The following is a 24,740-nucleotide window of genomic DNA, read 5'->3' on the forward strand; positions in this document are numbered from 1 at the left end:
AGTTAGACTAGGCTGGATGGTTCATTCAAGTGCCGAGCCTTTAGTTTCTCTTAGTTTATAAACGGTGTCTGAGTTAGGACTGCAGCTAACAATTATTTTAGTAATCAACTATTCTGATGATTAGTTGATTGATTGATTGAATCACATTCTGCAGATTTTTCATTTGACTGTTTATACATATAAATATAGTAAAATATTTAGATAGAAAAAATCAATCAAATCCTTTTTGAGATGAGAAAATAAACATTTTATTTCCCCTAAATGCAATAAGAACTTTCCTTTAGAGAATACTTGATTGATTTTTTTTTCTTTTTTACCTTAAATGCAAAATGTATTCATACTGTACAGTTTTTGCTTAATTACTACTCTGACTGTGTTGAGTCTGACTGCAAATGGACTTTGAATCTGGATACTCCAGTTAATGTTTAGTTAACTGGCAAATTAGTTGACAATTATTTCAATAATCGATTCATCACAATGAATCTGATGACTTTTTTCATGCCTAGTCTGTGGTTCTTCTATTACCAGCTGGTCTATATTATTCCTGCGTGAAACTGCATTGAACTGTTAACTACTGTTTCTAAATTTGCTTGAGATTGCATTAGCAAGACCTTTCGCCCGCAGATTTTTTAAAATAATAATGTTTAATAATGAAGCTGGTGATGCTAGCTAGCACTAATGTTTGCTGAGGTAACAAGACTGTGTAGGTAAACTTTCCTTCTGCCCTGTGACCCTGCCCATCAAACATTTACTGGAGAAGATGTTTTGGGTCATTTGATGACAGCCTGATGTTGGGTGTCTGGCTACAGAAAACTAATCTGGTTCCTTGTTATAGAACCAGCTGGAAAGTAGCTTTAACACCAGCTCTTATGTAGCACTGAGGGAACTTTTGTGGAAAAACCCAAAACCTTAATATGAATCCTAAAGTATTAGTAGTAGCCACTGAATCAGTTCTGCTGTGAAGCCAGGAAACTGTTTCTTCATTTTCCTCACAGCGTCATTCTGAACTTAGAGACCAAACAAACCTCCCCCGAGCTCTTTGTCATATTTTTCCCTTCCTGAAGCAGAAATGTCTCGGATGTCAGGGGTCTGCAGCTGAACTCAGGCCTAACCTAAGGCCTTTTATGGCCGCATGCTGCCCCCTAGTGGGGTAAAAGTTTTACTAACTATATGGGCTTCCTGAATGATTAACTTTTTAGTTTATATTGGGTCTGCAGTGACTTTAACTAAATCCAAATGAGTTTTAAATCATGTAGGGAATTTCTTCCTTTATTTCACTCAGAAATAGGGAAGAAGAAGAAATAAAAGTCATCCATGACTTATGATGAAAACCAGAGCCGTAGAGAAAAATCCCATTTTTGCCACTAGGTAGTGCTCTTATACTTACTGTTTATACTCATATAAACAAGTGTGGGTTCTGTTTTTTTTTGTTTTTTTTTGTGGCTCACAGCAATCAGGGAGGACGGCATGCCAGGAGGGAGGAACAAAAGCATCGGGCCTGTGCAGGTAAATCAACTCAAATGTTGCTTCATGTGACTTGCTCTGACCTCAGGCCAACACAGAACCACTTCTACACACAATTCTATTCTATCTTATCCCCATAAATACCTGGCATAAAGAGAGCCCCTTTAAAAATTGAACCATTCAATGACAGCTTGTAAGGGTCTGAGTGGCGCAGTAGTGCATCACTACTCGTTTCACCGTAGGGACTCTCGTGGAGTTATGAGAACGAGCCCTGACCTTGTTATATCACCAATCATGCAGCTGCTGATTATTCCTATTCAGCTGCAGCTTCATTATGGAGGAGAGTGAGAGAAGCTGAGCGGACATGACGACAAGTGGCGTTGAGGCGCTATTCACCAAAGTGATATGTTCGATTCTTTCCTGCTGAATTCACAGAGTCAAAACACAGCAGCGCCCACTTCCATAAAAAAAAAAAATCCCTTTTATTTCTGCCTCCCACCGGAAAGAGGACCTTTCACTCATTAATATGGAATAAATAGCCTGTTTTGGTTTGTGTGCCGAATTGATGGAAGTGAAAGCGAATTGAACCCAGTCCTCTCTACGATACCCCACGTGCTGAGGCCTTTCATCGAGGCCTTTATTTGTGTTTCTGGCTGCTCTGACCTGCAAGGATCCTATTATTTTAGGCCTGTGTGCCACTCAGTTGAACACTATCTCACACGCTCACACAAACACACACACATTCTCTTTCTCCTCTAGTTCCCTGTTTCATTGTGTGATTGTGTCCTTGCTCCTCGCCGCTTGAGTAAAAAGCATCACGCTGCCAGTCACCGCTTTTCAATTAAGCTGAGAAAAACACCGATTTTCATTGAGCGTTCTGTAAGCGGGTTTATTTGTGTGTTTCAGATCACAGAAGAGGAGATAGAGCGAATCATGTCAGGGCAGGAGTTCAAGGAGGATGCCCCGGAGCACACCTGGGGCAACAACGGCGACAGCGACCACAGCTCCCCCAGCAACGGAGCCTCTGAGGGCAACCAGCCGTCGCCCGCCTCCACTCTGTCGTCCAAGTGAGTGGATCGGCTCACCTACTCTGCACAGCGGTCCCAGCACTTGCCCCCATCATTGAGATAATGAGCTGGCCCTGACAGTCTAACACTTTCTCACCCACAACTTAATGAAGGCATTCAGCAGCCAAAGAATGCCTGAACATTCCCCCCTTCGCTCAGGCTTGGTAACGATGACAAATTCTGAGAACTTGCTGCACTATCTGCTTCTACGGCTGCGTAGTCAAGCTCGTCGTCTGCACTCATCAAGGACAAATATTGTCTAGGCACTGGCATGACGGCATTTATTTTAGTCTCATTCTGTGTAAACATTCGGTTTATCTCAGCATTCTCATTGTCTGATAGCTATTCAGAGCAATAGTTGTTTTATCTGAGTGAATCTTAGCAGAAATGAACAGCAGTTCCAGAAATCCTGGGCTTCAGTATGCACAAAATGTTAAATTGTTTTCTGGAAGGTTGTGAAACAATTCAAAGTTTTTCAATAAAAACAGGAGAGCTGCTCTGCTGCTCTTCCTTAGATCAAGACCTAAGACCAGTGAAGGGTCAGTTTTAGCTGTTACTGACTCACCTCATTCAAATGTAGGTACATACAGGGTCTCCCTGCATCCTTACAAAGTCTCAAATTTATGTATCATTAATGAAGGCCTTAAAATGTCTTAAATTCATTTTAAAAAATCCAAGTTGTCCTTAAATATATCAATCACAGTTCTCAAATGTTGTAGCAAGACTATTTAATCTCGTATAAGTCGTCTTCTGTCGGGCAAAAGTTTTGAGTCACGTGCAGACGTCTTCATTAAAATTCTGTGACTTGAGCCTCCTAAAGGCTACTGCTAACTAGCTACTGGCATGTCTTTGCTTGGTAGCTAGCAAGCTACCAAGCATCTGTCATGGGTAAGTGCTAAGTCACAGGTGTCAAACTCCAGTCCTCACGAGCCGCTGTCCTGCAGTTTTTAGATGTACCACAGGTACAAAACACTGGAACGAAATGGCTAAATTACCTCCTCCTTGTGTAGATCAGTTCTCCAGAACCTTGCTAATGACCTAATTATTCTATTCAGGTCACATCTAAAAGTTGCAGGACACTGGCCCTTGCGGACTGGAGTTTGACACGCCTGTGCTAAGTCATTGCCAGTTTTCTAGACAGCGTTTGTTTTCACTACTGCATTCTTTGCCAAAAAAAGTATTGTTAGCTTGGCACTATGGAGGGATAAGGCTGTAGAGATCCATATGCAGTGTGAGAAGCACAAAGCTGCTAACCACAAAGAGACCCTAGAAATATCACTTTTGGTATGGTTGATTATAATACAGCAGAATCCCCCAATCATACTGTATGTTTATAGTTTTTCAGTCTTTAATTTAATTTGGCATTAAAAATGTCTTAAAACATATTAAATTTGAAACTTGCAGATAACCTGACTTAAACAGTTGACTTATGCTCTCCATGTTAACCTGCGGACTCTTTTCATTCAGTCGATCTGTAGAGATGAATGGCTACACGGCAGCGCTCAGGGACCAGTACATCAACACCTCCATGTCCACACACTACCAGCTCCTGCCTCACCTGTTCAGCTACGCAGCCCAGTCAGGCCTGCTGACCCCGCAGCCCCGCAGCCTCTACCCACAGTCCCACCCTTTGGTGCTGCAGCTTGTGGCTGCTGAGGACCTGTCCCCCCTCACCACCCCAATGCTCATAGAGGACGGGTAAGTCTTTGACTGCACAACACACAACACATTCAGTGCTGGAAGGAGTCACAAATTTGTTCTGTTTTGCTCCCCCCCAGCCCTCACACTTAAACGTTTCAGATCATCAAACAAATTTCATGTCTGACAAAGATAACCAGTTAATCCAAAAAGCTGTTTTCCAATGCTTCGTGTTAAGGCAATAAAAGCTCCCAAACTATTCTCGCCCTACGTGGAAAAGTACCTGCTTTCCTGATTAAATAATGATTTAGATGTGATTGAATATGTTTTCAAGAGGAAAACTCAGAACTGTAGTACTGAGAAATCACTTTAATATAAGCTGTTTGATTATATTAAAGTCGGCATGAAAGTGGGCTAAGACCCCAAAAAGCCAATCATGTTAAATTTCAAATAGATTAAAACGTCACTCAAATCTATCAGTCTGAAAATGGTTGATAAGTAATTTCTAAAGCTTTGAGAGCCACAGCAGTAGCTGTTATTGACAGATGGAGAAAACATGGAACAGTGGAGAACATTCCCTGGATTGATGACTCTCCTCACATATGGAGGACTCATGGAGTAGGTCATAGAGGAACCAGGAAAAACACCTAAAGTTCTGCTGACTTCACTTCCATCAGCTAAAGTCAGAGTTGAGGATTCAAAAGAAAGCGAGACTGGGTAAAGATGGCATCCATGGAAGTTTCCAAGTTGAAAACCTCTGCTCACCAAGAAGAACACAAAAGCCAGTTCCTTATTGATATTCATCAAGACGTCTCAGAACACATCGTGTGTGTGGCTTTATTATCGTTTATCACAATAATTACTGGAACACTTTATCCATCCATCCATCCATCCATCCATCCATCTTCTTCCGCTTATCCGAGGTCGGGTCGCGGGGGTAGCAGCTTCAGAAGGGAGGCCCAGACTTCCCTCTCCCCAGCCACTTCTTCTAGCTCCTCCGGGGGAATCCCGAGGCGTTCCCAGGCCAGCCGAGAGACATAGTCCCTCCAGCGTGTCCTGGGTCTTCCCCGGGGCCTCCTCCCGGTGGGACGTGCCCGGAACACCTCACCAGGGAGGCGTCCAGGAGGCATCCTGACCAGATGCCCGAGCCACCTCAACTGGCTCCTCTCGATGTGAAGGAGCAGCGGCTCTACTCTGAGTCCCTCCCGGATGACTGAGCTTCTCACCCTATCTCTAAGGGAGAGCCCAGCCACCCTACGGAGAAAACCCATTTCGGCCGCTTGTATCCGCGATCTTGTTCTTTCGGTCATGACCCAAAGCTCATGACCATAGATGAGGGTGGGAACGTAGATCGACCGGTAAATCGAGAGCTTCACTTTTTGGCTCAGCTCTCTCTTCACCACGACGGACCGGTACAGCGCCCGCTTGACAGCAGACGCTGCGCCAATCCGCCTGTCGATCTCCCGCTCCCTTCTTCCCCCATTCGTGAACAAGATCCCGAGATACTTAAACTCCTCCACTTGGGGCAGGACACCCCCCCTGACCCGGAGAAGGCACTCTACCCTTTTCCGGCTCAAGACCATGGCCTCGGATTTGGAGGCACTGATCCCCATCCCGGCCGCTTCACACTCGGCTGCGAACCGCTCCAGCGAGAGCTGCAGATCACGATCTGATGAAGCCAAAAGGACCACATCGTCTGCGAAAAGCAGAGATTCGATCCTAAGGCCACCAAATCGGATCCCCTCAACACCTTGGCTGCACCTAGAAATTCTGTCCATGAAAGTGATGAACAGAATCGGTGACAAAGGGCAGCCCTGGCGGAGTCCAACTCTCACCGGAAACGAGCCCGACTTACTGCCGGCAATGCGGACCAGACTCTGACACCGGTCATACAGGGACCTGACAGCCCGTATCAAAGGGCCCGGTACCCCATACTCCCGGAGAACCCCCCGCAGGGCTCCCCGAGGGACACGGTCGAACGCCTTCTCCAAGTCCACAAAACACATGTAGACTGGTTGGGCGAACTCCCATGCACCCTCCAGGACCCTGCCGAGGGTGTAGAGCTGGTCCAGCGTTCCACGACCAGGACGAAAACCACACTGCTCTTCCTGAATCCGAGGTTCGACTATCCGACGGACCCTCCTCTCCAGGACCCCTGAATAGACCTTGCCAGGGAGGCTTAAGAGTGTGACCCCTCTATAATTGGAGCACACCCTCCGGTCCCCCTTTTTGAACAGGGGGACCACCACCCCAGTCTGCCAATCCAGGGGAACTGCCCCCGATGTCCATGCGACATTGCAGAGTCGCGTCAACCAACACAACCCTACAACATCCAGAGCCTTAAGGAACTCCGGGCGGATCTCATCCACCCCCGGGGCCCTGCCACCGAGGAGCTTTTTAACCACCTCGGCGACCTCGCCCCCAGAGATTGGAGAGTCCAACCCAGAGTCCCCAGGCTCCGCTTCCTCAGTGGAAGGCATGTTGGTGGGATTGAGGAGGTCTTCGAAGTACTCTGCCCACCGGCCCACAACGTCCCGAGTAGAGGTCAGCAGCACACCATCCCCACTATAAACAGTGTTGGTGCTGCACCGCTTCCCCCCCCTGAGACGCCGGATGGTGGACCAGAATCGCCTCGAAGCCGTACGGAAGTCTTTCTCCATGGCCTCTCCAAACTCCTCCCACGCCCGAGTTTTTGCCTCAGCAACCGCCCGAGCCGCATGCCGCTTCGCCCGCCGGTACCCATCAGCTGCTTCCGGAGTCCCACAGGCCAAAAAGGCCCGATAGGACTCCTTCTTCAGCCTGACGGCATCCCTCACCGAAGGTGTCCACCAGCGGGTTCGAGGGTTGCCGCCGCGACAGGCACCGACAACCTTGCGGCCACAGCTCCGATCGGCCGCCTCGACAATGGAGGCACGGAACACGGTCCACTCAGACTCCATGTCCCCCACCTCCCCCGGGACGTGTTCGAAGTTTTGCCGGAGATGGGAGTTAAAGCTCCGTCTCACAGGGGATTCCGCCAGACGTTCCCAGCAGACCCTCACAACACGTTTGGGCCTGCCAGGTCTGACCGGCTTTCGCCCCCACCACCGGAGCCAACTCACCACCAGGTAGTGGTCAGTGGACAGCTCCGCACCTCTCTTCACCCGAGTGTCCAAGACATACGGCCGCAGATCCGATGAAACGATGACAAAGTCGATCATCGAACTGCGGCCTAGGGTGTCCTGGTGCCAAGTGCACATATGGACACCCTTATGCTTGAACATGGTGTTCGTTATGGACAATCCATGGCGAGCACAGAAGTCCAGCAACAGAACACCGCTCGAGTTCAGGTCGGGCAGGCCGTTCCTCCCAACCACGCCCCTCCAGGTCTCACTGTCATTGCCCACGTGAGCGTTGAAGTCCCCCAGCAGAACAAGGGAGTCCCCAGGAGGAGCACTCTCCAGTACCCCCTCTAAGGACTCCAAAAAGGGTGGGTAATCTGAACTGTCGTTCGGCCCGTAAGCACAAACGACAGTCAGAACCCGTCCCCCCACCCGTAGGCGGAGGGATGCTACCCTCTCGTTCACCGGGGTAAACCCCAACGTACAGGCGCCGAGATGGGGAGCAACAAGTATGCCCACTCCTGCCCGACGCCTCTCACCTTGGGCAACTCCAGAGTGGAAGTATGTCCAGCCCCTCTCAAGGAGACTGGTTCCAGAACCAGAGCCGTGCGTCGAGGTGAGACCGACTATTTCTAGCCGGAACCTCTCGACCTCACGCACTAGCTCCGGCTCCTTCCCCACCAGAGAGGTGACATTCCATGTCCCAAGAGCCAGTTTCTGCAACCGAGGATCGGACCGCCAGGGTCCCCTCCCTCTGCTGCCACCCATCCCACACTGCACCCGACCCCTTTGGCCCCTCCCACGGGTGGTGGGCCCATGGGAGGGGGGGCCCATGTTTCCTCTTCGGGCTGAGCCCGGCCGGGCTCCATGGGTAAAAGCCCGGCCACCAGACGCTCGCCATCGTGCCCCCCCTCCAGGCCTGGCTCCAGAGTGGGGCCCCGGTGACCCGCGTCCGGGCGAGGGAACACCAAGTCCAAAGTTTTCCTTCATCATTGGGGTCTTCGGGCTGCTCTTTGTCTGGTCCCTCACCTAGGACCTGTCTGCCTTGGGTGACCCTACCAGGGGCATGAAGCCCCAGACAGCATAGCTCCTAGGATCATTGGGACACTCAAACCCCTCCACCACGATAAGGTGGCAGCCCATGGAGGAGGGCTGCCACCTTTATCGTCCAGCAAAATTTATTATCATGACAGGCCTAGCAATAGTGTGATGGTGGAAGGCTGCTTGGCTTCTTCAAGTTATGGATAGTGTTCTGTAAACCAAATGGCCTAGTCAAAGTCTGGATTTAAGTCCAATTGAGATGTTGTGACATGACGCTAACCTTTAACAGACCATTCATTCAGAAACCCTCCAATAACGCTTCATGAAAACAACAAAGAGCAGCGATGTAAAAGCTCACTTCCTGGTTTGAAAACACTTGATCAGTTGTTGTTGCTATAGAGGATGACCCGGCCAGTTGTTAGGATTACTTTTTCACATAGAGCCACCTGGATTTGGATATTTAATTTTCTCTTTATAAATAGAATCATCATTTAAATGTGTCTTTGTCTATGAAATTGATAATTGAAACAAAGTGTAAGAATAAAGCAAAACCAGAAGATATCTGTGAGGGGCGTGACAGCCATTCAGCAGCAGTGTGACATCATGTGTCGCTCTGCCTGGTGTATCCCAGGTACAAGGTAACCCAGGTGGAGCTGTTCGCCCTGCTGTGTCGCCTGGCGGATGAGCTGCTCTTCCGGCAGATCTCCTGGATCAAGAAGCTGCCTTTCTTTTGCGAGCTGTCCATAGAGGACTACACCTGCCTGCTCAGCTCCACCTGGCAGGAGCTCATCCTGCTGTCTTGCCTCACCATCTACAGCGCCCAGATCTTCGGAGACTTGGCCGACGTCACTGCCAAATACACGCCGTCTGATGATGAGCTGCAGGGGTGAGTGGCGTGGAGAGGTGTTGAGCTGCAGTAACCTTTATTCGTGTTTGGTGTTACCTTTTGCATTTGAAAAGAAAAGCCTGACCGGCCTAAACTAGAACATAATATCTGCAGTATTGGTGATGAAATGACCTAACCAGTTTTTGTACAATGTCAAAGATGTCACTAGGAGCGATCACTTCTGACCCCCTTAAATCTACAGGGTTTTACAAACTTACAACAGTATCTGTTTTGTTCCAGCTTCAGTTCTGTCTGGAACCAGGCTGCCAGCTGCAGCAGTCAGCTGCTTTAGTTTGAATGTGTTGTGTGAAACAAACACCCAGAACACCCAGTCCTCTGCCAGAAGGCAAGGTTAGCAGAAAGCTAGCGGTATGCTTATCAGCCTACAAACCACATATTGTGTTAAAACGGGAACAGAACAACAGGATTCCTATCTATGCTTGAAAGTGTGGGAGTTGTTTTTAATATTTCCCAGCTTTGGAAAAGTATAGGTTAAAATGAAACATAACGTTGAAAAACATTTACTCTCTATTAATATGGAAATTCTGTTCTCCATATAAATAGATTAATTTTTTTTATTCTTGATATATAATAAAAAAATGTAAGTTATTCTCAGTGGGAATACTTTGCATACAAGATATGAGAAAAAAGATCAGAACAGTTTTCAAAGTTGCAAATATAGTTTTTTTTTCTTATGATTTTCTTGTGAAGCAGTCAGCAGGTTGAAATAAAAACTCTGATACAAGTCCTGGCATGTATTGGAACCATATAAATGTTGATTTTATGACATAAAAATGTCCCTCTGACTACCTCCGATAAAAACAACTGAAAGATTTAAAGGAATCATGTAGGAATCCTGGAACATCCCCCAGAGGCATTGCTCACCGTTTTCTATATACAGTTATTATTAAAGTAAGTCATTTGTTTTCTCATACAAATATGTAATAGAATTAAGTTGGATGACATATGTATTTATTTAACAGTGTTGTTAAATGGTAAATAGCTTGTACTTGCAAAGCACTTTATCAAGTCCAGAGGACCTCAAAGCACTTCAGACTACATTCAGTCATTCACCATTCACACACACACACACACACCCCCACACACTCACACACCGATGATGGTGAGCTACTGTTAGTAAACACAGCTGCTCTGGGGCAGAGCAAAGACGAGGTGAGGCTGCCGTGCACTGGGGCCACCGGGCCCTCTAACTACCAGCAGCAGGCAAGGCGGGTGAAGTCTCTTACCCAAGTACACAATGACAGAGGCAATGGGAATCGAACTGGCAACCTGCCGATTGTGGGGCAAACCACCAACATCCCAAATGTCCCAAGCCTTAATGTTTGAATAGTTATTCATAATGAGTGTGTTAAAGTCCCAGTCCTAATTGAATCATATGTTTCAGTACATAGCAAAACGGAAGCCAAATTGATATATTACTTCAGACATTGTGGTACATTCTGAGCAGATTGACAGCTAAATGTTTTAACATTTGAATAAAACAGTTTCGTATTAAAATGAGGTGCACCACCATAATTTCCACTCTCTTGAGCTCACCTGAATATAAGCCACGCCCACCAACTTCAAAAATGTTAAAAATCAATCAGCAGGTGTCCATGTTGTACCATAAAATATTTACAAAGAACAATTTTCTAAACTGAAATACATACCAGTTAACATGCATAAATACATATAAATAGTTTTTCCAAGCAATGCTTAGAAACACTAGTACAGTAGCCTATCAGGAAAACTCATTGACCCATGTTCAGTTTCCTCCTGCATACTCACCCACTAAAGTCGAATTCTCTTTAGGGTTGGAATTGAACAGCCTCAGAATTACTTCATCTACACTCTTCCTCAGTTTCTCTTAAGTCTTGATGTAAACATCCAGATATTAGCTGTGTCACTGTTGACAGAGTGTTCAAAATGTTCGATAAAAATTAAAACTGATAGTCCATAAGTTACGGTGTATATTTTGGAAATTGCTTAACAACTCTTCCCAAATTGATGGGTAGCAGCAGTTGCTTCTATAAAACCCTCACTGCGGTGGTTCCTGAGTGTTGGAAGCCATTTGTATTCTGCATGTTAGTTGACCGAATAAACACCTGCTATTATTACAAGTATTAGTTCCAGACTAGATTTCTTTTAAATGATTAAATATTATCAGAACAAAGATACAAAAATATCAAAAGAATGTTGTAAACTTACTTAGAAAAAATCATTTTAAGGAGAGTATTTAATCCTGATGTATTAAAAGATCAAGTAGCTTCTATTTGTAAAACTGATATCAAAGGATAACTTCACCAGGTGCTCAACATTAATCATTTTAATTTTTTGTTTTATTTTTTGCCAGAGCTGTTGTAAAATTAGCACTTCATTCTATTAATATTATGACTTTATTCTGCTAACGAGTTTATTGTTGTGTCTTTGACTTTTTTCTCATGTTATTACGGCTTTATTCTCGTAATCATTTTTTTCATAGCCTTTACCTCATACTCCATACCTGATACAGTTGCTAATGTTTCACTTCAATAATAGTTTTGCTGAGCTGTTCCTTGTCAGTTCTGTTTTAAATCACTGTCTTCTTAGCCTTTATTAATCAAACAGTAGCAAAATTTAACATGGTTTCTGTATTTACTGGACATAAAATGCTTTAGCCGGAGGAGCCTTCAGACGAAGCTGCTGTGATCAGGGTCGTTGGCTTTGCAACATTTTCATAAATGTCATAACTCATTGGGGTGTGGGCGTGTGCGTGCGTGTGTGTGTGTTATCTTACTCATTACAATAATAGTGTCTCCCACGGCTGTCTTGTGCAGGCAGTTGGCATACACAACATGTTGGCTTTCCCAGGTAGCCTGCTGGACTTCTGCCCTAATCATTCACTAAGAAGGATGTAGATATCAGGAGTTCCACGTTACAGAGGCGAGTCGTTCTGCTCTGGGAGCCCTGCGTCTCTCAACAGGGACATTATTTTTCTTGGTGAAGGGCCAGAGAAGGAATCTGTGAACAGGAGGACCCCCCGAGCCAGAGCTGTGACTAGCACTGTCTGGCATGAGAAAAACACAGCAGGTAGAAAGTTGATGAGGGGCGGAGGGAGGTGGAGGTGAATGTGTAAATCACGCTTGAATTATCTGACTTTATGACACGCATCCCTGTGATATATGGTGGTGCTGCGCCACTCTGGACAGCCTTCCTTTGAGTTTAGAGCTTTCAGGAGGGGGGGTTGATTTACAGCAACGATGGTTAACGTTGTCATAGAGATTAGGAGTTTAAGAGCCACAGAATCAGGGAGGCGATGATGAGGAAAATTAAACTTCATGAATGTTTCTATTTCCTCTGACAATCTGTGGGAGAATGAGATGTTTTCAGCTCTTTGAGTGGATTTGAAAGAATCCTCCTTCTTTTCTGAAACACACAAAATACTGTGAGCGTTTGTCTTGCAGTAAAAATACCGAAACATTTTACTGGATCTGTAAAAATGAAGTCCTTTTTACAGATTCTGTGTAGAGAAACAAAACCATTTTAAGCTTTTCTGTCCAACTGTCAAGTGTGTTTGTGTGATCCCACAGCTTCAGTGAAGATGGGATGGAAGTGATGGAGAGGCTGATATATCTGTTTCGTAAGTTCCATCAATTGAAGATCAGCAATGAGGAGTACGCCTGTATGAAGGCCATCAACTTCCTCAACCAAGGTGATGAAGAGCAGCCGACTTCCGTCACCGAATCCAAACTGCCGTGACCATGTCACACAACCATGACGCTGCTGTCTCTGTCCAGATATCAGAGGACTGTCCAACGTCTCCCAGCTGGAGCAGCTGAACAAGCACTACTGGTACGTCTGTCAGGACTACACTGAGTACAAGTACCCGCACCAGCCCAAGCGCTTTCCTGAGATCATGATGTGTCTGCCCGAGATCCGCTGCATTGCAGGTAAGACCTGAGGCAGCCAGAGGGCAACACGCGATTCCTCAAACATACTTTTAGACCCGAGTTCCAGAGGAAAGAGTCTAACCTAAAGCTGTATGTAACTTTTACACAATTATATTTTTTCCATATTTGTTAAAACTGTAACCATGTTGGAACAGTATGACACAGATAATTTGTGAAAAGATGGATCTCCTCCTTCTCCCTGAGCTATTGCTTTCATCTGAAGAAATGCACAGCTCCCAGTCAGAAACAACCAATCAGAGCCAGGAGGAGGGGCTTTGCGCCGTCAGTCAAGGAAACAACTTAAGCCCTTTTTGCACTGTGGGTCTGGCCCAGCCCAGCTCGTTTGACCCGGTCCCATTGGTCCTATAGCCCTGGACGTTTTGTATTGAGCGGATCGTCACGTAAATCGAATTTTTGCCCAGCGACTGCAGAACAGTTTCCTTCTTGGGTCTCCCATCCAGCTCCTTTTATATGCGCTTGTCAACAAGTAAGCTGAGGGAAACATTAACCACAGCTTTACATTTAACAAAAAAAAATATATATATAAAAAATAAAAATATACATAATATATAAAATATTATAATTAACTTTAAGGAGAAAAGACTCCCTACAGAAAGTCAAGTGATTATTTATGTTGTATTTAAACATTTAATTTGCACAGGAAGGTCATTTAACTTTACACAAACTGATTTATTTATTGTAATAATTACTACTGGCTCAAGGACTTATTGTTCTGTGTAGCTGAAATAAAAAGTTTTATTTTTTTATATGTTGAAGTTAGTGAAATTGGAGGATTTTTTTCTTTGACCAATCAGGCGTAGAAAATTTTCAAAACATATATTTTTTCAGATTTTATTTTACTTTGTTCCTGCTATGTAGAATATTATCACAAGACATTTTAAATAGCAGTGAATTGAAACGTTAGATTTGTTTGTATCTCCAAATTTTGAAACGGAACCCAAACACACCTAAGTCCACATCATCTACAAGCATAACTGAACTACTTCCTTCTCCCTCGCTAAAACTTTTTTCTAACCTTGTTATCTAGTTGTCATAGTGTTGACAATTAGTAGCAAAGCACTTTTTTGGTTTGTTATTGTGATATAATTTTGTCCTTCCTACCTGGAGAAGAGATACTGATGCCTCCTGACGTCTGCTCACAGATCTAACGCTTCTGTTTAACTTGCTCTTGTGTTCCAGTCAAGGAAGGTTACCTACAGGAAGGTGCTGAAGGATAAATTGCATACCTAAGCCTAAAAGCTGAGGATGTGATGTTGTGTCTCTGAGTTTGACCTGCCTCTGTGTGGTTGTCCTCCCAGGGAAGCTGGTGAACGTCCCCCTGGAGCAGCTCCCCCTCCTGTTTAAAGCAGTCTTGCACTCCTGCAAATCCAGCCTGACCAGCTACCGGACCGGCCCGTCGCCCTGCGCGACCGCCCCCTCTGGAAACTAACCTATCCCGACTGCCGAGCCTAGGGACCGGTCTCCCCTCCTGTGAATGTGACAAGCAGCTAGTTCTTTTTTTTTTTTTGTAATATTTTTCTTTATATATTTATTACACGACAGAGCTGAATGTATGCTGATTTACACTGTGCACATCTTCTGTACAAAACAAATGCTCAAAGATGCATTGGTCTTTGGAGTTTACAAGTGTATATCCAGTTTGCTCAATGTGTCGCCGTTGCCATTGTTAGACTAGACTTTAAAAGAGCTTATTTTATTCAGACAGGGCAGCAGGACACATTTGTGATTTGTGACTACCTCAGGAAGATGTTGTTGCTATTTTCAGGTACCTTTTCTTGCTTTGAAATGAAGAGTTGCCCGGTCTAAAATCAAACCTGTGGATGCTTTGACATCTCAATCAGAGACTGAATGTTAAAATGAGCTGCAGAAATCAGAGTTTAGAAACATCAGTGTTGTGTTGCACTGAAAATGCAAAATCCATTACCAGAATTTTAGCTACTTTATATGCATGGACTCTCAGTTATCCTGTATTCGGGAGGCGGTCCTGTCCGTTTAACATTCCATGAGTTAAGTTGACCGTTGTTGGATCTGTGGGATCACTGAAAAAGGAGCATACGGGTATTTTTTACAATCATAGACTAGGGATGTGAGGCTTTATTGCAGGGGAAGGGGAGGGTAGCTAGGTTTGCTGTTTTTGTTTCACTTTTCTTTCTAGACCAAAGTGTTATGCAATGCTTTCTTCAAACACCCACTAATGGGTAGGGAGCTGACAGCTCAACAAAGAATGAATATATATAAAGGAGAACTTTCTTATCAATGAAGGATGGTGATAAGAAATTAATCAATATGTAACAGAGGAGAGACCCTCAGCCAGGCAGACAAGTGGGTCACCAAAATTCCACCTCAATGCTGCTAATCAGAGCCATGTTTTAGTTGCAGGAAGTGGCTTCAGGCTCACAGGTTTCAAACAACACTGCCTTCATGTGGAAGCTTTCACTTTGTTCTGAAAAATCAACAAATGGGCTGCAGTCAGAGCAGTTGGTTCACTAAAGCCTCGTCATGTTGGTGGAGCTCTGCCAAGTTAAAGTTTATTTATAGAGGACATTTCAACCAAAGAACTTCACAATAATCACAGCGTCAGTAATCATGTGACCAGAACAGAAAGAGAATCCGTCAGTTGGATTCCCTTTAATGTCGGCCTCCAACATTATGTTGAGCCATTTTCACACGACCCTGGACAATAAAGTCCGATGTGTGATGAATATCGGACATTATTCTAATGCTGTTTTAACCTCTTGAATCCTTTTACACCAGCTGAGCTCTTAGTTGTTTTCTTACATGCCAACCAGCTGGAAGTTCTGCAAAAACACCAAATCTCACCATGTGTTGGTGTTTTAGTTTCTAATGCAGACATCTCAGTACACTTGAAATGAGGCAAAACTAACTACTTGCTGCAGCAAGATACAGGAGCTTGTTGTAAGTCATTAATTCCTTAGTATTGATGAAAAAGGGCGAGTACCGATGGCAGATTATTTTACTTATAATCTAGACAAAAATACTTGGTAAGATTTTGTGGTCTTGTTAAATCAAGCCAAATATAATAATGTTGACATTTAGCAGATTTTAAGGTCTAATAAGAATATTTTTTTTAAAATGAGATGAAATCAGAGGTAGACTGGGAAAAAGCCCCAGGTTTTCCTGGCAGCTCCATGTTTTTGAAAGGTTGTGTTTGGTGCACTGAACCAGTTCACATATGGTCATCTTTAACAGAAGCACAGCAGACCCTGTTAATCTGAACAATATTGTGTACATGTAATGTCTTAGACTGGGGGATCAGCTGGAAAATGGGAATAATGCTGCATTCACTTGATCTTAGTGGTCAAAAACACCCAAGCACATTTTGACAGCGTTCCGGATGCATGTCAGGAAACTGCTTGGATTCTCTTTCTGTTCTGGACACAAATCAAAACTCGTACAGCTAGCAAGGTTTGTGGTTCTTCATGTAGCTCAGGTCTTCCTCTGCTGCAGCAACATGATCTAGCAGCAGAGTTTGTGCAGTAAAATCCTTACAGCAGATTAAAGAAGCTACTATTTGCTCTATTCCTGCAGCTCTCCTTTTTTTTGATTTTGTGGTTGGGAAAAAATCTCCAACTGTAACTCAAAGTCCTGATTGTTCACAAGTAAAAACAGAACTTTCCGGCTTCCAGCTAGCACTGAATGCAGCATCTGATCTACACCTTGAAGTTTTAGAACAACTGAACGTGAGTAGGAATGTAGCTCATGACGGCGGCCCACTTCTTAAAGAACCAACGCTGAGTGATGGAATTTAGGTGACCTGTGTCTGGATGAGCCTCTGGGACAGATATGCACATTGTTTTAAAAGAATAGCCATAGAAAAAAAAAGGTCTTTATTTTTAAAATGTGAGATGATCATTTCAGACCGCTTGAATATTTCCTCGTGGATTCTTCGGGGTTTTCGCGGTTTCACAATATGCGAACAATTAGAAGCGCAGGAAGATGCTGTTCTTGCAACAACTTTTTTTTTTGTTGTTGTAATTTTTTTCCTTTTTATTTTATTTTTGATTTTGATTTTTTTTTTTTTGCACACACCGATGAGGTTCAGAGACCTGGACGCTTGACCATGGCTGCTGCCCTCCCAGTGTGTTCCTCTGGCAGGTCCCTGCAGACCTGGATCTAAACAGGGTAAAGTGAGTGTTTTATGTTGCATTCAGGAGTTCCTCAGTGACTGTGCTGATGTACCTGTAGTGTTAGTAGATGTAGGTTTGGGGACATCGTAGGTCCTCTTGTAGAAAATTTCTTTTTTTTTCCCTCCCCTTTTTCACAGTATTTCACCCAAGCTTTGAGAGACGGTGGTTGTAGTCTGAAGGTGAGGACCGGGGTGGGGGTCCTCTTCACCTCCTCCCCCATGTCTGACAGATGCCACCTGTCCTCCTCCAGTCAGTCTCGCTCCAGCCTTGCTGTGTGAAATGTGTTTTCCTCTGTAGTTATTTTGAATGTTTTCAGGGTTTTTTTTTTCTTTTGTTGTGCTTTCTTTGCTTTTATCCAGTTTTTTTTGTTCTTTTTTTTTGGCAGTGGGTCAAAGTGTTCGCCATTATATTCAGAAGTTTTAAAAAGATTTTCAAACCAAACTCTTTCCCTTGTCTCGTTCATCACATCGCAGCAGTCGGTGGTTTAGAACTCAGAAAGGAACAGCTCTGGACTCGTGGAGGTTTTCTGTTTGGAATGGTTTCCTCTAAACATGCGGCCTGTTTCCACTTTTGACTGATCTGGAAATTTGTGTCGCCTACCTGAAGAATTGGAGATATACGGCAGCACATTAGGGCCATTGTAGGTCAAAAAGAACAGAAGAGGATTACATTTCCGCCAAGAAACTCAGAAACGTTTAGATTGATGTCAGCAATTTTTCAGAAGAGACAATGAAAGAAGTAAAAATAAAAAATTGCAAGAAAAAGAACTGATTTTTTTAGTCTTAAAATTTCCTGACATTATAGTCTTAATTTTTCTAGAAAAGAATTCTAAGATTAATCTCAACATTGGAGTTTTTTTTCCCTGTAAATATTTGATTTTCAAAAGTCAGAAAATTCCAAGTTTTTTTTCTGGAAAATTTCTTAGATTGATCTAAAAGTTTCTGAGATTTTTTTTGGCAGAAATTTGCTACTCCTATATTTAAATCTACAGTGGATAATGAGTCATCATAAATATGTGCTCCTTGTTTTCAGTTTCTTTAAGTGTTTAGCCGTGTGGAGGAGCGTAGGGATTCTGTTTTTATCTAGCTCAGGTTTATCTATGCAGCTTTGTGTTCTGCGTCATTCACCTTTGGACAGAAGACATCTTTGTAACCGACTGACTCTTTCCACTACATGATCTCAGGGATAAACCACTTTCTGTGAACACAAACCTGAGCAATAGCGAGTGTTTTATGAAGGGAAATTCATAACTGCCTCTCAAACACATTCACCGTCGTCGACTTATTGTCTGCACAGAAAGGGAGTGTCAAACATAGGCTGTCTGAAAAGGTTCCGTCGACACGTCACCTCGGTAACGCTCTGGCCAGCGATCAGAGTTCAGATCAGACAGTAACCGAGCAGCCGCATCGCTGTCTGACCTCTGACCTCCTGCTCTCTCTGGACAAAGGCTTCTTTTTCTTTCCTGTTTTTGTGATTTGAATGTGCAGACGAGGGAGAAGTCATTCATCATTTCTGTGCTGAAACTACCTCTCTAAGTTGTCATTGTGTTTTTCTTATTTATTGCTTTCACTACAACATTCTGTTCTGTTGTGTGTTATTGTTTTTCACTCAGTGCTCTCGCATTGATATCAAACTCTTAAATCCGGACACACATCCGAACCTCTCCTGACGTTCTACCTCAGACACTCCTTTTGTCCTATGGCAGCTTTTATTTTGAAAACACCCAGAGTCCCTCGTGTCCCTTGACTTTCCTTTTATGTTTTTGCTTTGTTTCTGTTAAATTAGCGTCATTTCATATTCCAACTCCTGCCCTCTCATTATGAATCCGGGCCGGAGATGAAAGAATGTCAGTGGCGGTGCCACATCCACCGTATCAGAGCGTTATCATGCCGACGGCTGCATTGTTTTCTCCACATCACGACACGCCTCGGTGTGTGTGTGTGTGTTTGTGTTTATTTTTATTTTTTAATCCCCATTGTGTTCCCTGATTATTGTTCCTTCAAGGCAACACAGAGCGCTATCATATCTGACTCTGTCAATGCTGCTTGTGATCAATTATCAATGAGAGAATGGAGCTGTGGTCAAACTGACCTCTCCTGGTGTTGACGTGCGGCGGCGCTCTCGTGTGACCCTGGCGCCGTGGCACGAGAGCACGGACCCGCTCTGAGCTGACCTCTGATGATGCGGACGGTGACGCCACCGGGTGGAGTGGGGTGGGGGCGGGGCCTGCTCAGGCCTCAGCTCAGGCCTCAGCTCCACTCTGCAGATATCCTCACATTCAAAGTGTGAAGTGTTTATTGTGTGAAATCCGCATCGTTGGGTCTGATGTTCTCATGAAGCGGGGGACTCCTGGAATCTGAAACTGAGCCGTGACACTGCCATGACCTTTGAACAGGAACATGGTTTGCAGGAGTGAATGAATGTTGACATATCTCAGGGATTAAATACATTTACACGATTGAATCAATTCACTGAAACGTCTTGTTTTTTTTTTTCTCCCTCTACAGAAATCTCTTGTCTGCTCTCATTACTGTAACTACCTGTGAAGAATGTGATCCATTATGTGTTTAAAGCATGTTTAGAATGTTTTAGGACTTGAAACCAAATAAATGTGAATGTTATGCAAGTAAAAGCAGTTGGTCTCTTTGTTTTTTATGGTTCTGTCTGAGATGGTCTCAGGGTCATGAGGTCCTCAGCGGAGCATTGATGGTAGATTCAGACTGACTTTCACTGCAGAAAGACACAACAGTGAATTTGGCAACAAATGTTGTTGCTTGCATAGAGGAGTACCCAGAAAAATACTGAAAAACTATAAGAATACATATACATTCAAGTGTTACTGGTACATTTAGGAAATTTAAAAATTAGATTGAATATACAAATATTAAAATATTACTAAACGTATAGAAGAGGAAACAATATTGAACTGGATGATTGTTGAGCTGTATGGATGCTAATGAGAGCTAACTGTTTCCAGTAAACGCCTGTTTGCTTGTGATCTAAATGCAGGTTGTTCTCAGTAAATTAAGATCGGAAAAATAAATAATTTCAGTAATTTAGTCATTTCAAAACATTAAACTATACCTGCAACACAACAGGTACCTGGTATAGTAGTATACCTCCCCTATTGGTCAGGGGAGTTTGTTGACCAATAAGGTACAGTAACACAATGATCATTGGACCAGCTTTTGGTCAGTGTGGTTCAGAACCAAGTCCAGATGGAAATCAAATCAGGCTCTCCATCCAGCAGAGGGAAGCAGGAAGTGTTCTGAAACTTCCTGCTAGAAGCTGCACTGACTGTGGAGTTCAGAAACCCAGTGGACTGATCATCTAGATGCATTTTATGAGAACTTCTGAAAAAAATTATAAAAATCATTCATAATGATATATCTTGGCAATGTCCAACTAAAAACTGCTTTGATTTGATTAATATGATAATAGTTAATCACAAAACTGTTGCCTTAAAGGTTCCATTTATGTGGCCCTCAAAAAGCCTTACAGCAGGCCAGATTTGGCCCCTGGGCCTTGAGTTTGACACCTTGTAGAGGGTGATGGTGTGTGCCTACTGGATAAGCTTTAATATGTTGGCATCATTATATACTTTTTCTATTCTGTTTCCTATAATGTTCTCATTTGCTGAGAAACTGAGGTTGTGTTATTTATTTTATAAGCCATAATCATCAAAATGAACTGAAATAAATGCTTGAAATTGTATCACTCTGTGTATAATGTATGAGTCTCCCTCTTTGATGATAATCTAATTTATTGAAATGCGTTTGCCATTAACCTTTTGTATTCTCAAGAGCTGCTTATTTATCAGAGGTTCTCTGTAAATAGTGAACTTCTGATGAAACTGACTTGGCATCCGTTAGCTTGTCGCACATTAACACGAAGCAGTTATATGTTCATAACAAAACACAGAGAAACGGAATCTGTTATACTTGAGGAATATTATGGCAGTGAAGTTTTTATGAGGAGGTCACCTGTGACTAGTGGCTGCAGAAGCAGCAGCAGATTCCAGAAAAAAGCTGAAGCTCATCCAGGAGCCGGGTTCAGAGGCAGAGTCATTTAAACATCTGAACTGTGGATCCGTGAAAAGGTTTTGACCACCTGCAGGATCTGAGTCCAAATTCAAATCTGCAGCAAAGTCTGATAAAAATGTGCTGCATCTGAAAATCTGAAACCATGAATTTGATCAAACCTCATCAGCTAACTTCTAAACTAAATGAAGATGTTTTTTAGCTTCTGGACAGAAACGAGTGAAAACTTCAATCTTCTGAATGTCAAATCTTTTCATTTCTTACAGATGTTACAACAGTTTTAATGTAACAGTGGGAGGAGCTCAACCAGTAGCAGCTGTTATTCAAGAACCACCACAGCTTCCCTATCAAAACGACAATATAACCCAAACCACAGAACAGTCTTATATCTACGACAGCTCATCAGGGCCGTTGTAGACAGAAAAAAAGGGAGAAAATTTTCGTCAGAAAATGCTCGAGGTTAATCTCAGAAACATTCTCCTTTCTATCTATTCAATCTTTTCTTTGATACTGAAAATGTAAAGCTTTCTAAAACCGGAATCAGCATGTTTTCTTCTAGAATCTGGGCTGCATGATGTATGAAATCATGTAGAGCCTCTTCAGTCAGTCAGGTTGCCTTTGCGCTGATGGATGGTCTCCTTTGCACTGCTGATTGCATCATGAGTGGAGCGGGCCACGGGTCCAGAGGGCGTCACTTTATTTCCTCAAGGCTGACGCAGTGGCTTTTTGACGAGTTGTCCCTAACACTACCCCCCTCCCACGACCAGTCAAGGCTGCCGGTCCTCCTGGGAACAACAACAGGAGGGCCGCTGGCCGCTGGTTTCTACACATGATTATGCAAGAGGTCGCGACCCCAGCATCACTATCAGCTGTGAGATGATTATCTCTCATGAGATGGCATTATCAGTGTGCACCGTGTTTATTTGTCCGGCTGGTTGATCCGTCTGCTTTCACCTTGGCGCGCGCCATCAGACGCCGCCCTTCACCTCGCCGGCCCCTGTGGTGTGTGTTATCTGCATCCTCTTTCTCTCCGATAACGCACATGGATGTTTGGAACGGAGATAAGATTCCTGGCCTCAGGCTTCCAGCACCGCTGCGGCTTTTGATGAGAACCGGGGATGGAAATCAGCGATGACTGCTTAACATTCAGCTCTGATGGCTGCATTCATTTATTTTATGGTTCCGATTTGAAAAGATGCTTCAGTAAGGCGAACATATGAAAGGAGTGTGTAGTTTCAGGTCAGAGGGTAAAGCAGTGGGAGGCTGGCTGCTCCAGGAGTTTCTGTACAGATTTAAGCAGGACACAAAAAATATGATAGTAATTAAACCAAGGTTATAGAACTTCTGTATGATTAAACCCGTTTACAGCTGAAGTTCTGAGGGAAAGAGCAGTATATATTTGATGACCAAGGTCATCAATTAAATGAGAAAACAAGAGACGTAAACTAAGGAAGACAAATTCTGACCTTTCCCTGAGAACACGCCTAAAGTTTAATGCTAGAAAAAGTCCTGCTTTTAAAGGGACAGTTCGCATTTCTTTAAAATAGAGTTCACATCTTACCTGTTCTATTCCACCAGTCAGTCAAACAGTGATTATTTTTTTTCATCTGATAGCTTGTCGGAGTGGAACCACAAAAAATTTGATTTTTCAAACATTTCATAGTAACTTTCATTTGAAAAATGTCCCAGCACTTTATGTGACTGTCCTTTCAGCACATTCAGATCAGCTCAGGTCATAGAACTCTAAAACATTCCAATCATATGAAAATCATATCAATCGCTTCATATGATTGGATCGACGGATTTGATTTGCATGCTGACTTTGCAAAAAAGCAAGCAGAACAACCTGACCTGTGTGAAAAGTCATTTCACCCCAAAACTCTTTGTGCCAACTTGGTTGCAGGAACTACCATGTTGTTCCAACAACCAACAGCGAATCGTTGATGTCGCTGCAGTGGATTTTAAGCCCACTAGTCTTTGCAGAATTATTTGAATTCTGCCAAATCGTATGAGGTCAGAAACTGATGGTTGAATGTTTTATTTTTTCAGTTTCTCAGAGTTACAGAGTTTATGTTCGAAATAATTCTAACCCCCAGGAGGATTAGCATCTATCTGACACAGTTTAGCAAAGTGTTTTTAGCCCTTCCCAGATTGATGCCCAGCTACAATTGCTCCACTCAGGTTAATTGCTGCTGTCTTAATGTATTGTTAACACACCTGTATCTGCTTTTAAAGAGGCAGTAGCACCTGCTGATGGTACTGTAAAGCATTTGATATTTTCCCTTTTTTTCCACGTTTTCAAATTAATTTTTTTTTGTTTTTTGCTTGATAATGCAAACATTGTGGAATATGTTCTGTATTGTTTCTACCACAGGTTAGATTTAGATAAGTTTTAAACCTATTAAAGATGAAATCATTTTTATATTACTCTACCAAAAAAAAAGAAAAAATAAATAAAATAGCACTATGAGAAACCTAAATTGACTTATTGGTCGCTTGTGATGAATTGAGGATCAATCAATGAATCAATCAATTTATTTGTACAGCACAATTCAGTAACAGAGCAGTTCAAAGTGCTTCAAATCATAAACAGACAAAATTAGAAAAGTTATAAAAACAACATACAGTCACTGAGAAACCAGTAACGACCATTTTGTCGAGTGACATCATCAAAATCATTGGTCAATGTTTCATTTATTATGGTTGAAAAGCAACTGTAATCAGGGAGGCTTTCAGTCTAGATTTAAAGGAGCCTGTGCTGCACAGCGGTGCGGCTGGTAGCCCTGTTTGCAGCGAGAAGCTCACCTTCATATTGCACCTAATGTTATTAAATATTGCGCAGCAGAGCATCGTTGGCAGCTAATGGTCAGCTGCAGAGCCAGCCCAGCCATTGCTGTGATAAATCGTGTTCTCCAGAGAGGATGTTTGTTGTTTATTAATATCTTTTCTTCCCGTGTGATGATACGGCTGTTTGTTGTTTCCCACGGCGACCCTGAAACCTTCTGCGTCACTTTGGTCCCGTTCATGAAGCGATTCTGACATCAAATCTCCTGAACCTCACCAAACAGCAGCGGCTGAATCAGCGGCTCCAGTTGTTTAGAGAATCATTTGTCCTGTGGGATAGAAATACATAATGTTGTCCCCCTGCATGACTGAACTCACTGCTGGGTCAAACTGATAACCCAGTTTCAGTAAAACTATAAATATTCCATATATTTCACTCTTTTTACCATGAAAATATTCATTTTATGATATCTGTAAAGGTGAATAAACATTTCCTGGTTTCTAGTAAAATATTGCCATTCATAACAATATGCATAATATTAAGTTTTGTATTCAGACTCCTTGCACTTTTCCAAATGTTGTCTTAACACGACCACAAACATCAGTGTGTTTAGTTGGATT

The 24,740-nt window shown here is 43.3% G+C and overlaps 1 protein-coding gene across 1 annotated transcript in view; it reads left to right on the forward strand.

The window, feature by feature from the left end:
* nr6a1a (nuclear receptor subfamily 6, group A, member 1a) overlaps positions 1 to 19,930 on the forward strand; it is a 34,576-nt gene extending 14,646 nt beyond the window's left edge. The window contains exons 3-9 of the mRNA XM_032579342.1: positions 1,451 to 1,506; positions 2,371 to 2,531; positions 3,999 to 4,229; positions 8,943 to 9,197; positions 12,767 to 12,888; positions 12,974 to 13,126; positions 14,446 to 19,930. Coding sequence (XP_032435233.1) covers positions 1,451 to 1,506; positions 2,371 to 2,531; positions 3,999 to 4,229; positions 8,943 to 9,197; positions 12,767 to 12,888; positions 12,974 to 13,126; positions 14,446 to 14,576 — 1,109 coding nt within the window. The 3' untranslated portion in view covers positions 14,577 to 19,930. The remainder of the gene's footprint in view (positions 1 to 1,450; positions 1,507 to 2,370; positions 2,532 to 3,998; positions 4,230 to 8,942; positions 9,198 to 12,766; positions 12,889 to 12,973; positions 13,127 to 14,445) is intronic.
* The last annotated feature ends 4,810 nt before the right edge of the window (positions 19,931 to 24,740 follow it).

Source organism: Xiphophorus hellerii, chromosome 12 (genome assembly GCF_003331165.1).
Source record: "Xiphophorus hellerii strain 12219 chromosome 12, Xiphophorus_hellerii-4.1, whole genome shotgun sequence".
NCBI lineage: Eukaryota > Metazoa > Chordata > Actinopteri > Cyprinodontiformes > Poeciliidae > Xiphophorus > Xiphophorus hellerii.